The following is a 17,430-nucleotide window of genomic DNA, read 5'->3' as shown; positions in this document are numbered from 1 at the left end:
TGCAGTAATATAGCTGCCATCCTCGGTACAACTTGCTGTCTTTGTGTTGTGATGGTTTTTACTTGACAATGTGGAAGCACAAGGTTGCCATAAACGTCCCACAGCTGATATCTGGAGGGAGGCTGTGCACTCTAAGGGCTCTTGTGCTGGTTGGCACTGGAGAATCCTGCTGACATCAGTCAAAGCTGGGCTAGGTGGTAGCCTGACTTTAGCTGGAAGCTGTTTTGGGAGCTGCATGGTTTATGCTTAAGCCTTTTACAGCACAAGTAATTATTACTGTTACTCATCTCTCTGGATTCTGATGCTACTGCAAAATGTCTGCTGCATGGTGCATTACACCCAAATCTCCTCACTCAGATTTGCCAGTGTGAAAGAATGACACAAGCTTACAAATCTGTCTAGTTCTGAAGGTCATCTGGACTGTTACAGCCAGCTGTCGGTTACACTGAAGGAGCATAAAATCCAACCAGGGCAGTAAATCAGGGTGTTAGTGCTGCTAGGTGTCAGAAAAACTCCCTGCACAGCCCATCGCACTGCAGCAGGGTGCAGTGCAGCCACTACTGCTCGGAGGATGCCTGTGTGACTGGTGCAGATGTGGGTGGATGCAGCGACAGTGACAGATCTGCTACCCACCGGGGCAGCCTTCAGCCTGCTCTGGGGAGTTGTCACCAGGGCCCTTCTGAAACCGCACCCCTCAAGTTAGGGGAAAAGCTTCGTTCTGGAAGGAACAGTGAACTTCTGGGGGTCGTTATCATCTATGCTTTTCCTAAAACACTGTAACTTGCTTACTTTGGATGTTGTAAATGCAGGCTTCTTGTATGTGTCTGTACTTTAACTTGACTTGAGGTAAAGGTGATCTTAGGGTGACTGGGTAAGCAGGAGGCATTCCTCACCCGTCGGCATGGCAAGGTAACAAAGGGCATGGTGGCGCAGTCCAGCAGTTTCCCACTTCGCAGCAAGTGCTTCCTGCACAGGCCAGGAGGAAGACTGGGATCCTAGAGCCAGGTGAGCTTTCCAGTGACAAATAGATGGGCAGGAGTTTGGGTGAAGAATGGGCAGCTGTGGAGGTCCTCAGAGTTTGTCACAAACTTGGCATTATTAGCAATATTTGTTCACTAGAAGCTTCCTTTACTAACCCTGTGAATTCTGTGCTCTGTGAGACCTGCAAAAGAGGAGTTCTGCACCCCTTTCATCAATGTTGCTTCTGAGGGTCTCTCTCCTATTAAGCCCAGGGACTCTGAAATCATTCTCTCTGTTTTTTTTTTTGTTTTTTTTGGGGGGGTTTACTTGTCTAATGCTATGCCTTGGAGCCCGTGTAATGCAGTGGGAGGGCTCCAGATGACTTTCAGTGGGAGTGCATCAGGCCTGTTAATAAGTGAAGCTCTGACTCTCTCTTGATTAGTTCTTTATCTTCAAATCATAATATTAAAAATCTGAGGGGGAAGACGAAAGATAATCTTTTTGTGGCTGTTTTTCAGTTAGCTTTCACACTGGCAGGTTAGGCAGCAATGAAAATATAAACTGCCTTCATCTGTCCCATCTGTTCTCATCCAGCCTGTCCCTGTACCCTGCGTGAGGCACTACGCACTGCATGTTCTTAGTTTTCAAGACCAAGGAATAAATGTTCTGGAGTGTTGCTCATCTGATGTTACAGGAGGCTAATGAAATATTGATCAGATGCTTCACCACATACGCAGCCAATAAAGGAGGAATTTGCAGTTGGAAGTACTTCATCCCGTCCGTATCTGGGAGGCTGCTCTCCTGAAGGTGCAGGCTCTCGGCAGCACTGAGGTATTGCTGCAGCTTTTAGAAACGGAGATAGAGGGGAGAGCACGTAATGGAAAGCAGCAGCATCTCCGAGGCAGAGAGGGGGGAGTTGTGTGTTTCCTGGGGAAACATCTGTTTTTCAGAGCTGCTTGTTGAGTTCAGTGCTGCTTACTGTAAGGAAGGGTAATCTGCACAAAGAATGTCTAAGAGCATGAAACGCCCTGGTCCCAAGCAATGTAAGGCTGCTGAAATCCCTGAGGTCAAGCAGGGGGAATTCCTATACAAGAAATCAGTTGGTTCAGTTGGAGTAAGCCTCATTCCTGTTCCCTTGCTTGGCCTTGCTCAGTTGTGGTTAAATGAGGAGAGCGAAAGATAATCATCTGATAATCTTGCTGTTGACAGGCAGGGGAATGGGTGGGAGCCTTGGCTTGTCCTTTTACTAAAGTCAGCTGCAGGGATGGGTCCAGCACTTGGGAAGAGAAATAAATGTTCCACAGCCTAGAAAAGGTCAACAAGGTGGCTGTTCCACCACCAAGTGCTGGCTGGAGAGGACCAGGAATCGTCAGTCTGTTTGCTCATTGTCCCCATGCTCCTGAGTCAGATGTCCAAATTGCCCACCATGAGAGAGAGAAAAACTTTTCTCAGTAATTAATTGCATCTATTAGGAAAGACATCCCAGGTGTAGCATGTGATTTCTGGTTCAGCCCCCCCCAAATTACTATACTAGAGCCTTTGGTTTGATATGGGAGACCTGGCACAAGGGAAGCTAATGCTTCATGCTGCTGCCCTGTATCTACCATTGTCACCATAGCTGATCCCAGTTATTCTGGGATCTTCGTTCCTGTAGTTCTTGGATTTTGTGCCATGCCACAAACAAGTCAAATCTAAAACTATTTATGTGTAAACCAGAAATCTTTTCCACGGCAGGTAGAAGGAGACTGCTAATGAAGCCAGAGTGCTCAATTACTGTCGTATGTCACTGAAGTTTTCCTGTTCATATGAACAGATACTTTTTCCATCAGACCTTAACCCCTACAGTAGTATTAAAAACAGAACTCCAGGCTTAGTATGTTCTTCTTAAGCTACAGGTAGCTGCTGCATTCTGTTTCTTGTCACCCTGGTGTTTAGCCCTCTGACTACATTTTAGGTTAGTATGTTGATTTATCCAGACATCAGATAAATAGATAGAGTTTATTTAGGATTGAATATTCAGTTGTAAATAAAACGTGCTACTTATTTTTCAAAGTCCATCACACATGGGCCTTGTTACAGATTTATCCCTAACACCTGAATAAGCACTGAACTGCAGTTAGCCAAGCTACTGTTTCATTGCTAAGAATAAGACTCCGTTACCCATTTAACACTAACTTTCTAAAGTCACTTAGCTACATTCAAAGTGTTTCAAGGTCTGTTGCTCATTCCCCATTTTTCCATCAGCCTCTTCCTATCACTTCTAATAAATTACTATTTAGGCTCCTACACATAAGATGCTCTCATCTCTGCCATACTGATCTCAGGTATGCAGTTTCCCTGTAGGATATGCTCCATTTTGCCTCTGTCACGTCTCTAACACAGTAATTTGGTATTGTATTAGGAAAAGCCGCATTAAATTTTCTAGGCAATACCTAAAATAGCATAAGTTGCCCTGTTCTTTTTCCAAAAGAGAAATACAGTTACTAGACAACTGTGTGAATTTTAGTTGAGGCCCTACATGTTCTTCTGTACGAACAAGTGACAGTTCTGAGCAGGGAGACCCTCCAAAGTTTGTGTCAGTCGGTGTCATAACGTGATTTCTGGGGGCATTACATGGAGCCATGGCTTTCGCAGTTAAAAAAATTTCCTAGCCTGAGTCACTAAATGATACCAATGCTGGCTATTTCAGCTTGACTTTACTCAGTGCGTAAGACAGAAAAAAATCCATCACAGCAGTTGGAAATAAAGCACATACAAGCACCAGTGCTTTTTCCTTTAGCCTTGCTACCATGTAACGTGCCTTGGGTGCAGGAGACACTAAAGCATCAACCATAGCATCTACAACTTCATTGCCATTAGGGCTTCCTTCGCTGACAATGCTGTTGAAAAAGTTTGCTCGCTCTTGAACATACTCCTTGTTGTAAACTGCCTTTTCCTCTTCGCTGAGTTCATTCCAAATCTCTTCGGCACTGACTGGTGGCTGAATTTTGGTAGAGCGTGCATAGTTTCCTGGCTGAATAATAGAGACCTACAAGCAAAATGGAAAACTTACCAAAATGCAATCGGTCATTCTGAATTCAACTCAATACCATAAACAGTAAAACAGATCAAAAGCTTTCTGCAAACAGATTTCTTCCAGAAAATGTTGCTTTGTGGAAATTTTAACCTTGAAAACTTCACTGAAATCAAATATATTCCCGTGAAGCATTTACAGTTGCAGAGGTGCTTTATTCTGGCTTCCTCATTTCACTCTGGTATTCATGTTCTTGTTTTGACTACTCGGCACACCTTCACAGAATGCCCGAGTGCATCGCTGATTTGTATGGCACGCTTAGCAGTGTAAATGTTGTGACAATACTGAGGCAAAGCATTTCAGTGTGACTTTGATGTTTCCGAGGTGGAATACTTTGAATTTTTTACTCAGTGGCAAATCTTGCAAGTGGCAAATTTTTGCCCCAGTTTGGAACAAAAGGGGATGTCAAAGAAACTTAGCAACTTCTGGGGAAAGAAGTGCTGTTTTCCCCAAGTGGGTGTAATTAAAAGGAAATAGGTATAGTTAATACAACCGGTACAAAGAGGGCCAAAGGTCCCACTCCAGTGAAGTCATTAGCAAATTTCCACAGATTTCTGTGCATGTAGACTTAAATCCAAAGTGCACAAAGCCTTTGCTGCTCAGCCTGTTTCCTTTGCATGTATTATTCTGCTGTTCTGCTGACTTCCAGGGAATTTCAGAGCAGGCTTGGCACTCACAGTGTGCACACTTTTCCTGGAATACCTCAGCTAGCTGCTGGCTTGTTAAAACTGCTTGTGGATGTGCAAACAAAGCAAAGAATCTCCGTGGCATTTAACTGACCTGATTCCTAGAGACTATAACACAGTGGGAAGAAGAAGGGTGCTGAGCCATGTAAGAGACTTGGGGATCCGACAGACATTCTTTGGAAATCTGTGTTAATTTCAAACCTTGATGCCCCCAGTCTGCCTTCCAGCCCATCTACCAGAGGCTGGGGCACCATCACCGATACGTGCTGGGGCCACATGCAGACAGCAGGAGGGGTGCAGCACACACAGCGGGGAACGCCTGAGAGTGCCTCAGGCAGGCTGGCCATGGGGCATCTTGCAGAGCCCTCACTTTAGGTGCTCTTTTCAGCAGTGTTCTGTATTAACCAAGCTAATCCCAATAGAAAACTTCCCACATTCACTTTAAAGAAAGGCTTTGAACACTTTTTGGAGTTGTCTAGAAGAGATTACGCTTTTTTTTTTTTTTTTCCTCCCTGATTTTCTGTAGGGTTTTGCTAGTGGAAAACATGCTTTGTTTCCTGTAGGCAGCCAGCTTGCCTGGCCAGAGTTCAGTGGGACAGAGCCATGGCTCCATCTGTCCCTTGCCACCCCTGGGCCACCACCTCCTGGCAGGAAGATGGGAGCAGCAGGGCAGGAGAAGGGAGCAAAGTGAAGAGGAAGCGTGTGTTCTGCAGGCTCTCTGCAGGGTAGGTCCCGCAGCAAAGGCCAGCCAGTGTCTTGCACACTGTGAGAAACAGAAAAATAACTTCCATAGATATTCTGGAAATGTTTGTCAGTCTGAGCTACCATATTGTGTGCTAGGGTTATTCTGGGGGTGGGAACAGTAAAAATCCTAAAACACCACAGTAGTTAACCTGTTAAACTAAGCTCTTCCATCCATTTGAGATTATCCTCAGCTAATCGATTCAAATCCTCATCGTGCTGTGTGGTATTAGCATGTGTGAAATCACTTGCGTTTTATATCATGTTGTATTTATCCAAGAGGGGCACTTAACAGAGCCATAGCAGCAATTCCTTCCAACACAAAGCTTACAAACACTGCTCTAAGTCTGTGCATGTAAAAAGTACACCAATGTAAACCCTCCAGGGAGGGTTTTCAGTGTTTCAGAAGTGTTTCAGCAGTGGAGTGATTCCAAGGAAAAAGCCTAGTGAAGCTACTTAGTGATCTAAGCTTCAGGTTTGACTCTCAGTGTTTCTTAGGTAGAGCACTAAGAGCACTCTTACAGCCTCTTAGGTGAAGAGAATAAAAAATTACTGTGCATGAATACTGCCTCTTGCAGCGTGGCTGTTCCCAGAAAAAGAAAAAAAAAAGAAAAAAAAAAAAAAAAGAGCTTTTAAGCACTGATGTGAGAGAAAAGAGAGAGAGAAAAAAAAAAAACTTAAGGTAGGTGACAAGCCTTCCTTCTTGCTGAATGGTGCTCACGCCTGGGCTCTTTGCTCCTGCAGCTACTCTGGAAAAGTTTCAGTTGTTTCATATTATTACAGGCTCTTCACAAAGCATGGCACGGCTCAGGCAGGCCTGTCTCAGAAAGTTTTTCCACTATAGAGGATGTGGAGAAAAGGCAGAAGTAGCCTAGTTGTTACAGAGATGGTCTTCCCTCCACCTAAATTTCCCCCCCCCCCCCCCATTGTTCAGTATTGGTAGAAGCTACTTGCTTCCTTCCCACAAAACGATGCATTTCAGCTCTGGAGGAAGATTCAGGAGTGAAACGTGTCTCTTTCTCATACAAAAACCAAGATTTGAAATAGCAGGAGGTGTCACCGAACAGCTGCTTACTGCATCACTCACCTGAACACCAAACTTCTTCATTTCCAGTCTTAAGGCATCACAAAATTTTTCAATTGCTGCCTTGGTCATAGAATAAATGCCATTTCCCAAAGAAAAATAGGCAATAATGCTGGACATGAAGACAATACGTCCTGGAAAGAAAACAGTGCAAATAAGTTTTCACTCTCAGTCTTTCAAACAGAATTGATGTACTGCAGTCTTCTGAACTGGTAGCAATGTGGTATTTAGCATGTTGCTATTTTACTGTGCAAGATGCCAAAGCTGGGCTGTGTAAATGTGCAGTCCCAGCAAAACAGTTCACTCAGCTCTGTAAAGCAGAGAAATTCATGCAAAAAAAAAAAAATCCATCTAGTGACAGATGCTGGACTAGACAAAGCATAACACATTCCCAATGTGCTGCTTATTCCTTCTGAGCCAATTGACTCAGATGACAGAAGATGAAAGAGATGGAAGCAAAGCATTCCTTTAAAATCTTTACACTGAAAAATAGTAATAAAAGACTAGTAATAGGAGAAGAACTGCAGAGGAGAGAAGCAGATGATTTTCCTTTTGGTGGCTACATGCCTGTGAACACCATTTTTTCTGTGCTAATGATGTCTCTGCGCTGAGTCCTGGCTTACAGCTGGGCATATAAAGTCCAGATCAGATTGCGCAGCGATAAGCTTCACCAGAGAAAGGTGACTTGACAAAGTGTGTGCAGCCTTACCCTGCCATGCTGTGACTTCCCTTTGTATCTCTTGCCAAGCCCCTGCATGCGTTAAGCAGCAGAGATTTTTGATTTGAGGCATTGGGCTACGGTCTGTTTCCATTGTTTACTTGTCAGTTTCCATCAGACAGTCATACCACAGAGTAAGAGATGTGCGAATGTGGTGTATATATTTATATCTAATACATACAAATACTGGAGGTGAGAGAGAGCATCCTGGTAGCTGACCACTGTGAAAACGCAGCGCCATTCCTACTGCTGCCACAGATGCAGAAAACGTCTGGGTTCCAGACCTAACCAAATGGTGTGGGGCTACCAAAAGGGTATGGTGGGAGTGCAGTGAAAACTGTCATTCTGAATTAGGTTCCCTGCCTTCCTACGCAGCATCTGGGCTACGTCTTGTATGCGACAGTGGGAGAAGGACGACCAGCTCGCTGATCGAGGTGCTGCATCAGCTGGCCTCGCTATCTGGGAAGGCTATGGGGGATGGTGCTCCTCTCCGAGTTAGATGCATGGTCCTAGGCTGGAGGGAAATACCCCCCGTAGGAGTACCAATAACCCTGAAGCTTTTCTTGGAACAGTCGCCCATCCTGAAATGGCAGCCAGCCACTTCCACAGGGACACGGCTGCTGGGTAAGAGGCAGTAGGATGACCGCTGCCTCCTTTTCCCACTCGCTAAGCAACGTGGGGCGTGTACCCAGGAGGTGGGACGCATCATTTAACTTCTCTCTTTACCTCAGGTAACTGAAACCTGGCTTTCCCAGGAGAATACTAGGAGTTATCAAAGAGTTTTAGGGCATCGCAGAGTTCTAGCATTTAGTAGGACATCACAGAAAGAAAGTGGTATCTTCTCACATAATAGCCACATAATACGTCTGCTGTTTCCCATTGGGGACATTCTTTTACAAAAACACATCCAGCTTGCAGTATTTAAAGGCTTCTTTTTTCTTGCATCAAAATATCAGCCAAAGGCAACCAAGCAGGAAGAAGCAAGGTAGTGAAAATGAGGATCCTTTCATCTTACCAGCGTCGTGTGTATCAGTGACCTCTGGGGACTCCAGATGAGAGCTAGCCCCTACCGGGCTCGATGCCGTGCACGCACAGTGGAACAAATCCTTGCCTTAAAGAGCTTACAACTTAAACAGACAAGCTAAGCAAAAGGGGGAGAAAGGAAAAGGGTATCTTTGTTTCCCAGATACAGGGGGGGACAAGTAAGGAACAAACTGCAAAGCAACTGAGGCATGCTGCAGTGCTGCAGAGAGCTATTTGAACCATTTCTGATCAGAAGAAAGGGCAAAGCACATGCGTACAGAGCTTCATGCAAACACATTTATCCCATTTGCTACCCATGTGTCTCTGTATGGCACTGGTTCACATACTTGGAGTTTCCTGCCCTAGGCCATAGGATCTTGCTAGGCCTGGAACTGGCAGCGGGATGGCTCTAGTTTACCTCTGTAGGATCATCCTTCGTCTTCTAATTGCCACACAGTAAAACAGTGAGGCCTAAATAAAAAAGTTAAACAGGAGTTTATTGGATCTTTTTTTTTTTTCCTGATTGGCAGTGCTTACAGAGCCTTGCCTGAGCTTCACAACCTGCTGTAAGCATTTCTTTTTCTCTCTGTTTTGAGCCAAATACTGAGACAATTCCTTGTTGGCAAAGAGTGGGGGTTTTATATATCGCAAAGCCAGAATCTTTAAGGGTTATTTTCTCCTTATGACTTTACCCTCTTTTCAGGATCAAGTTGCTCTTTCAGGCCACGCAGAAGGAAGCTGTCATTTCAGTTCAACGAGATACAATTAAGGCTTCTTTTATAGGTGCTACATTACCCTGATTATAGTAAGCTAATTATTCTACAACTCTAAATAACAGTGGATTAGCATTACCCTTGTATTTCCTTAGAAGGGGAAGAAATGCCAGGGTTGTCCTGATGCTCCCAAGAAGATTCACATCTGTAAATTTTTCATATTTTTCCATAGACAGCCATCCTGTCTCACCAAACGTTGATATTCCTGCATTGTTCACAAGCCCCCAAAACCCTAAAGAAGAGAAACATCTTAGCAAGCATCTTTTACAGAAAACACAACCATGAGTGATCTGAAGCCTTGAAAGCAATTTTTCAGTTGCATTATTTTTGTCTTTTCTACTGATAAGCACAGGCATGTTATGTTTAATGAAGGAATGTAATTCTGGCCATTAGCTGGACAATGTAAGTCTCAGTGCTATTTAATAATCACTCACTTTATAGTCTTCTTAAGTTATTTATGAATAACATGATCTGGGAGACTACTTATTACTGCCAATGTGGTGTATCATGCTATTTTAATTACTTGAATCCCACTGTGTGCTACGAGCAGCTTTGTGAAAATTACGTTAAGCAGTCTAAAGGCTAAGGGGTAATATTTTCAAAGTGCCTGACTAATTTAGGAGCCTACATCTTGGCTTCTTTTCCAGGAGGTTGAGCATCAATTCCTTCTGAAATCAGCCACAGTCGGGTACATGGGCACAGCACCGGGTAACGTAACCAAGGTCGGCAGCTCTAGCATTTTCTGGATTTTGTGCCTTGGCTAGCTCTATTCCCCAGGCAACAACAGGGCTTGGCACGAGGAGCCCAGCCCCTGAAACGCAGGAAGATTTCAGCATTTTCAAGCAGATCTTTACAGGCAGAGGAGCTTGTTCTGACCCAACTCTGCTCTGAGCCCTTTAGCCCAAAGCCACAGGCGGTTTCACGTGAGCACTGCACAGAGCCCTGGCTGTTGGACGTGCTTGGTGTCAGAGTGTGGCAGTGCTGGCAGTTTGGAGCTGACACTCTGCCTAAATGCTGATGAAGCCGTGCTGACTTTTCTGGCCCACAGAGCCCATAGCTGCAGGTGCGTGGTAAAGCATTGACATGGTGCTTCTGGAAACACTGCTGTTTCTGTTCTCAAATCCTGACTATGGGGATTTCTAGGTGAGCAGCGGGATAATTAAGAAATACATGGAGTGGCCTGAGAAATAGCTAAGTTTACTATTTTAAGAGGTGTTGTGAATGTCTGTTTGAGGCAAATGACTGTTTTCTGATGCCTTCCACAGGACCTCCAGGTCTAGGTTTCTGGTGAGGCAGTGGATAAGAGTGCCTCTCTTCCTTCCCCTGGCCAGAGAGTCTGTGTGTGATGTCTCCTGTACCCATGGGGGCAAAGATGCTTGCAGGAGGCCTTTGGTGACCCTGGAGAAGGTGCTGCAGAACCCCTTGGGCTGACCTCTTTTCTTTCTGAGCTTCTCTGACAAAGCTCCTGTGATGGCTTCACTGTATCATGGTCCTTCCAGAGCCCTGCCAAGAAATGCTAATACAGGAATTCATTCACAGCAATAGTTAAAGCTGAAATGGACAATTTTCTAGAATTAGTTTGTAAAACGGAGCTCTATAAGATCTCCTAACATATATATGTAGCAGTATACACAACTGCTTGTGTATACTACTACAAGAGACCCCTCTTTCCCCTGCCATTGCCCTGTTCTAGGCCTTCCAATCCTTCTTTGGCTTTATTTCCCCATCTTAAAATGGAAGCAGCACCCCGGAACTGATCCCCTTGTAAAATGCTGCGAGATCAATGGATTAGCATCCTCTGAAAGAGACAATTATCAGTAGTTGCACTTGCGATCTGATCTGCAGATGGACTGAGTAGCTGCATACCCCATCAGTTTCCACTTAAGGGTGCAGGTATCTGTACTCAGGTTTATTTTTAAATAAGCTAGCTCTAACACAACACAATCTAAGGCCTGACAGCATGGCCAAAGCTGTTCCTTGATCTTCTGAGCTTTACCTTTTCTAATTCAAAAAAGTCATCTTGCTTTTGCTACTGTATCCTGCACAGTGCAGCGAGAACGCTTGCTCCATGTACCCCAGGATTCATTAGGACTTCAGAAATATGGCCATTGGACTTGAAGAGATTGATTTTCTTCCTCCTTCTCTGAACTATGAAATGCAGAATTTGGTTTGCAAGGCAAAAGTTTTCTCTTCAGCTACTTGCCAGCTTTCTCTTGTGCACTTCAAGGACTGGAGGTTGTTAGTGCTGAGGTCAGCCCGTGTGTACAAACAGGTAGGGGTCACAGAAAAAAGGCTCCTTCTTTCTTTGCAGTGGCCAGATCAAAAGTCAAGAGAAGAAAAAGTGGCTTGAGTTAAACTGAAAGAGACTCTTTTGAGGAAAAGATTAAGTGAAACATAAAAAGAGCCTTTGGTTGGGGTCAGCTCAAAGCACTTTATTTGCCCTCAAGTGAAACATACTGTTCCTCAGCAGAACGTTTTAGCATCTCCAAAGGGGAAATTTTCTGAAGTTTTCTACAAATTTTTCTGACACTACTGTGTATGAATCAATTTGCCAAATTCTACCCAAATAATGAGCAGTTCATTACTGCCACATACTGTTGTTTTTGTTTTGTTTTGTTTTGTTTTTTCAGAAAATCTACTATCACATGAAAAACAACCTGTCCAGCTATGTAGTAAGGTTACTTAAATCAGCTTTAGTCCTCCTTCTTGAAACACTTGAGGTAAAAAATAATGCTATAAACCTGCCTGCAAAATATTTTGTATATTTGCTTAGACAAGTGCAGCTTGGGGAACCTGAGCAATACAGTCCTTAGAGAGAAATTACCAAAAAGCCTGGCTCCCTGTTCCCCGGGTGCCTGATTCTGTACGGAGATTCCCAAGCACCACGTATCACACACACGTAATGCTTTGCTGAATCCTGCAGGGGAAAGGATCCCTGGTGGCAGTTGTCAGGCATGATTTCCAGCCTAGGGACTGGTCAGATGCAGGAGGATTTCCTGTGTTCATGTTAACAACAGGATCCCCGGGAAAAATCCAGAGGCAATCTGCAATATGGAAATGTAATGGCCATAAGAAAGCTCAAGGAAGATCTGAAGGTGTGTGCATCTAGTGAAAGCCTTCTGCTCTGGATGTCCTGACATCCAGATGTCCTTGGCAGAGCCTGATGGAGTCTTTCATACCCAGAGCCAGTCAATTCACTGCCTCCTAGAAGGACACGGCACAAGTGAGACTGAACAGCCCAAGGAAAGAGACATCACATTTTGTCAGAGTGCCCATGCACAGACACGGTAGGAAAAAGCAGCTGGTGTTTGATCTAGAAGGCAAAATTTGCTCAGACTGCCAAAACAGAACTCAGTCCAAGTAGCGGTTGGGAAGAGGGATGTCAGACTACAGCAGGCAGGGAATAAATAAACTGGAAAGCAGAACTGGACGTCAAAGAGATTTTCGCTGATCTCTGTGTTGGGAAAATGGATTCTGAGGACAAAGATTAAGAGAGATAGCAGGGGATCTAAAGAATCACTTTAGGAAACCTAACTTAAGATTAGTGAGGCTTTCAGGAGAACACTCGCTCTTGCATAACCTCCCAGATAATTTCCACGTCAGCGCATGTTGGCCAAAAAGCACACATCCAAAGTCTGTGTCTAGGCCCAAGAGGTGCCTGATGTTTTTCCAGAAACTCTTCAAGTTTTCTTCCTGTTCAAGTCAATCAAGCTGTGTGCTTGCAAGACACAGTTCTGTGTGCATTCACATTTCTGTGCAGGTGCCTGCACACAGGTAATACCTGAAGTCAGCCACATTTTCTGAACTCGAATGTCTGTTTTTGATTTCACTGCTCTTTGGAGTTTCTTATCTAAACTGAGGCCACGCCAAAATGCCATCAAATGGTTTAACTGCTTTCTCACCGTTTCAGTACATCTTCAAATGCATTAGGTTGAAATGCATTGCATAAAGCCTGCAGGTGGCTGACGTTGTTTCTTTTTGACCACTTTTGGAATGACGCAGGAGTGGTTTAGTGATCCGAAGTTAGATTCCAGCACAGTGTGACGTATTTAACATCTTTGGTACATGAGTGAAACTGATCATAGTACAAATGGCGTAAAGAGAAGAGGAAACAGCCCCTAAAGAGATCCCAGTGGCTCTGGTGGCCGAAGCCTCTTTCTCAGTTTCTGCAGGGAGCCGCTGAGCAGAATTATCCTGAGCTGAGGGAGGGGTCGGAGAGGCAGAGCCAGAGCTGGTCAGCAGGACTTAGAGGCTGGCCCGGACATACAGACCCCGTCCAGTAACTTTTGTAATGGCAGATGCTTCCATAGCTTTTTAAGTAAGCTAACCCCTGATTTACTATCGGAGTAAATCATGCTGATTTACCTTTGACACAACCCACTGAATTTCTGCTTTGGTTTGAATGCTTTGCACAAAAACGAAGAGCAGATTTATAGCGACAAATGCCTTCTTAAAGCAGTCTGCTGGGCTCATCACCTGCTCTTTTTCTCTCTTTTACAAGCGTCTGACAGGTGCTCAATTTTTGGTGTGGTTGGTCTCATACTGTAGGCCCTGGCTGCTCTATGGTCCACTAGGGAAAATGCCCTAAGGTTTCAATTTGTTCAATCATTTCAATTGGTTCAGAATTCTCTTTCCAGTGTGTGTGGGGGGGAGGGGGAGGGCGGGGGAGGAGGTGGAATTAAAAATTTGAAAGAATCTTTGACCCAAATGTAAACAAATTACAATGACTGTCTTTACCAAATCAAATGGCTCATTTGAGAGTTAACCTTTAGTTGAATCATTAAATTGAAACTGTTCTCGTAAAGTTAAAATACCAAAGAAAACACATCTGTTTTCAGATATGCCAAGAGGGAACATCCCTACTGATTTTTTTTTTTTGTATAAAGACCATAGAGTATCCTTACAGTTTCATTACATTTGAGATAAAAATATTTATGCCTGTGTACTTTATAAATTATGAAGACAACTTGTGGCATTCACTCCATTAATACCAGGTATTAAAATAACTCCTTTGCGCCTTCTTATTTAATAAACCTAGGAAGAAGACTACTTGATAATAGGGAGTTTCCCCAAATGGCATATGTTCTATCGGGATCTATAAAATTATATTCTCCTTTCTGTCTTTGCAGCATACCCTCACGATGTTGCAGCAGAAAAGCTGACCTCCGGAACAAGGTTTCCTAAGAACTGCGTGCTGTCAGCATGTGCCCAGCACTGCGCTGAGGGCATAAGGGCCAGGCCGAAAGCCCCTCTCTGTGCACACAGTGCATGCACAGCATCCGCACTGCTGCACAGCTCACGTCCTCTCCGGCCCCTCCACCGAGCCCTGATGTCTCTGGAGAGATTTGCCTTGCTCTGGAGGCATGTCCACATGCCTAGAAGCAGCAAGGACAGCTAGCAAGGTGTCCTGAACTTTGGACTCCAGAGTCTACACGCTAGCATGAGCGTGGCCACTGCATAAGGCACCACAGCCACAGGATAAATTATTTGTAACCCAGAGTTTGAGGCGATGCAGATCCTGTGCCCCCTCTGGCTCTAAAGGCTTTGTGAGTCATCTGCACTGGCCCTACACCTTGGAAGGAGCCTGAGGAAGGCTCTGCCTCTTAATCAGATAAGGTCAAGATCAACCATAAATATACATCCTTAATGAGCAGCATGGAGGCTTCTTCTTACCTCACCTCTGATTTCAACCCCTTCCCAAGGTGCTAATGAACCAGGCAGAGAGTGGCCTTGTGTGTCATCCTCCCTCTGCATGCTTTATTCTCCGCTTGTATTCCCTGTGTGAGCAGGGACTGCTTGGTTGTAACTGAGGGAATTGCCTGATCTCAGTAAGTGTGCCTGAGCCGCGTGCGTCCCTCAGTATTACAGCGGGTGACGTTTGCCCTGATGTAAACATGGCCATTTTGCGCGTACCGCATCACATGCTCTCATTTAGGATTTAGGTTGCCTACACTTAGTGTGCAAGCTGAAATCTGTCCTTTCTCCTTGGTGAATGCTCCTCATAGGGTGCCAAACTGCCAGCTTTCCTTCCAAGCAACCCTTCCTTGGAGCAGCCTAACAAACCTCAAGTTGTACCGGGAGGCAAGTGGCGCAGCAGCTGCCCTCTCCATGGACTCATCCACTCCCTCACAAACCATGCCTAGGAAAGTGCCACCATCCCCACCACCCCCCATGCAGGCACACTTCTGGTTCTTTGCGGTGTTCCCTGGCGTTTCCCCCTGCCAGCCACCCAGGGGGGCCCAGGGGGATCCCTGCCCCCTGGCATTTCCCCTGGTGCCAAGCCCAGGACGCGCCCCGCGGCTCTCCAAACCCTCTCCCTTCCCCGCCGCGCCGCGCTCAGCCCCGCTGCGCGCACATCCCCAGCGCCCCGCTCCCCTCTGCCACCCTCCCGCAGCCCCGGCTCGGCACGGGGGACCTCCTGCCGCTCACCTCTGTCGGGCAGGTGGCTCAGCACCAGCTCCTTGGCCGCCTGCACGTCGCGGCCGCAGGTGACATCCAGCCGCAGCACCCGCAGCCGCCCGGCCCCGGCGGCCGCCTCCCGCTGCAGCCGCTGCGCCCCGGCGCCGCCCGGGCAGAGGCAGCCGGCGAACACGGTGAAGCCGAGGCGATGAAGGCGCAGCGCCAGCAGGTGCCCGAAGCCGCTGTCGCAGCCGGTGATGAGCACGGCCCGGCCGGCAGGCTCCAGCCGCGACGCCCCTCGTCGTCCAAGCAGCAGCAGCAGCAGCAGCAGCAGGAGGAAGAGGAGGAGGAGGGCTGTGACCCACATGCTGCCCCACCGCACCGTGTGGGTCCCAGGCGGCGGCCGGCAGAGGGTGCCCCCCCTTCAAGCACCGCCCTCGGTCCAGGCGGGGTCTCCGGGGGGTTCCCCCGCCGAGCTGCCCGCCCGCTGCCCAGGGGTGGTGGCTTCAGCTGGCTCCTGGCCGCATCGCTAGGGCCAGACGGGAGCTGGAGTTGCGCCGGAGCTCCCATGGGCAGTGCAAGGTGTCCTCCGAGTGTGTGTTGGCACTGCGGGAGATTTTGGCCCTAGGGCATGAAATGAAAGCATCTCAAGTGTTTCAGGATCCATGCGATCGGGATTTGTAATCCAGCTTCTTTCCTATGCTCTAGTTGGCCTGTTAAGTGAGTGGGGTTTGCTGTGGTACAGGTTTGTGTCTGCTGTGCTGTGTCAAAAGGTGCCTATAGGCACTGCTCGGCAGGGGCTCCCTTTCTGTTTCTGACAGTCCTGCTTTGCTGAGCAAAGATCCCCAAGTGCCAAAACTACAGGAGACATTTGGCTAGGCAGTGTGTTCTCTGCCCTTGCTTTCATCTGAGGAACTCTCCAAGCAGCTATCGGAAGGGAAGGTATGTCACATCTGCCTCCTCTGAGTAAAATGAAGTGCTTGAAAGAACCAGGTGCCTTTATCATTGACTGTGAGTTAAAGCTGGCCTGTAAAAAACACAGAGTCATTCATCGACACATAGACAGCATCAGAGGAAGCAGCTGGACTTAATACACACAGGGATATTCCTAGGCATTTGCCTAATTTGCATCCCTGTAGCTCCACAGTCAGCCTTGTTCTTGTTAGGAGCTTGTCTGTCAAACAGATACCGCCTGTCTCTGGCCATGGCAGGGGTGTTCCAGAGTTGGCGGAGCCGCGCTGGGCGTGAGTGTCCAAAAATGGCACTTGTCCCTGGAGGCAGCCACATTTATGTTTGTGCTGGGAGCCCTTTGTGCTGGCACAGCGAGTTTTGAATGAAGGAGAAACTGAGGAGTTTCTCTTTTCTAAGGAGAAACTGAGTAATTATTGTTTAAGTCTCTTTTCCATGGGCCAAGGCATTCACGTCTATTTATTGTATTTCACTGCTGATCTGCTGTCCAGGTCCTCAGTAGGCATGGCCTAATGGCACTTAACACCTGAAGTGGCTTGGAAAAGGAGGTTTTGCTTTGCAGCTGGGAGACAAAGCAGGGAATGGAACGGTTAAACCCCAAAACCTGTCTTGCTACCTGTCCTCAGCAGCACCTAGTTGCTCGTGCTCCATCACACTGGGAGATGCTGCCCTTTCTTAGCCTTCAAAAGACCTCTCGATGTTCTGCAACCCCGAGTCACAAAGCACTCTCTTTACATTTTAAAAATATTAGGCAACCCTCAAATCGTGAGTCGATACCCATCAGTCCTCCCGCCAGCTTCCCTGCCTGGTTCCCTCCTGCAGGAGAAGATGGGGAGGAACTCCAGCTTCGCCTCCTCCGTGCCTCCTGCCCGGCTCTCTTCTGCCTCCACCAGCCTCTGTTCTCTCAGCTTTCTTGTCCTGGTAATAACCTGAGGATCGCAGGCAGTGCCTAAAGCACTCTCCCAAAGAGCAAAAGGTGACCCTCCTAACCTCTCAATATTATG

General features: G+C 46.5%; 1 protein-coding gene across 1 annotated transcript; it reads right to left on the bottom strand.

Annotated features, from left to right (window-relative positions):
* Nucleotides 1-1,255: 1,255 nt before the first annotated feature.
* On the bottom strand, nucleotides 1,256-16,380 carry LOC137853376 (D-beta-hydroxybutyrate dehydrogenase, mitochondrial-like). Its single transcript, XM_068675663.1, has 4 exons — nucleotides 15,488-16,380; nucleotides 9,138-9,290; nucleotides 6,548-6,678; nucleotides 1,256-3,988 (listed from the first exon to the last, which is right to left on the bottom strand). The coding sequence occupies exons 1-4, from the start codon at nucleotides 15,822-15,824 to the stop codon at nucleotides 3,641-3,643; spliced, it is 969 nt and encodes a 322-aa protein (XP_068531764.1). The 5' UTR covers nucleotides 15,825-16,380; the 3' UTR covers nucleotides 1,256-3,640.
* Between the last annotated feature and the right edge of the window lie 1,050 nt (nucleotides 16,381-17,430).

This window comes from Anas acuta, chromosome 3, assembly GCF_963932015.1.
Source record: "Anas acuta chromosome 3, bAnaAcu1.1, whole genome shotgun sequence".
NCBI lineage: Eukaryota > Metazoa > Chordata > Aves > Anseriformes > Anatidae > Anas > Anas acuta.
This window is presented reverse-complemented; position numbering and strand designations above follow the sequence as displayed.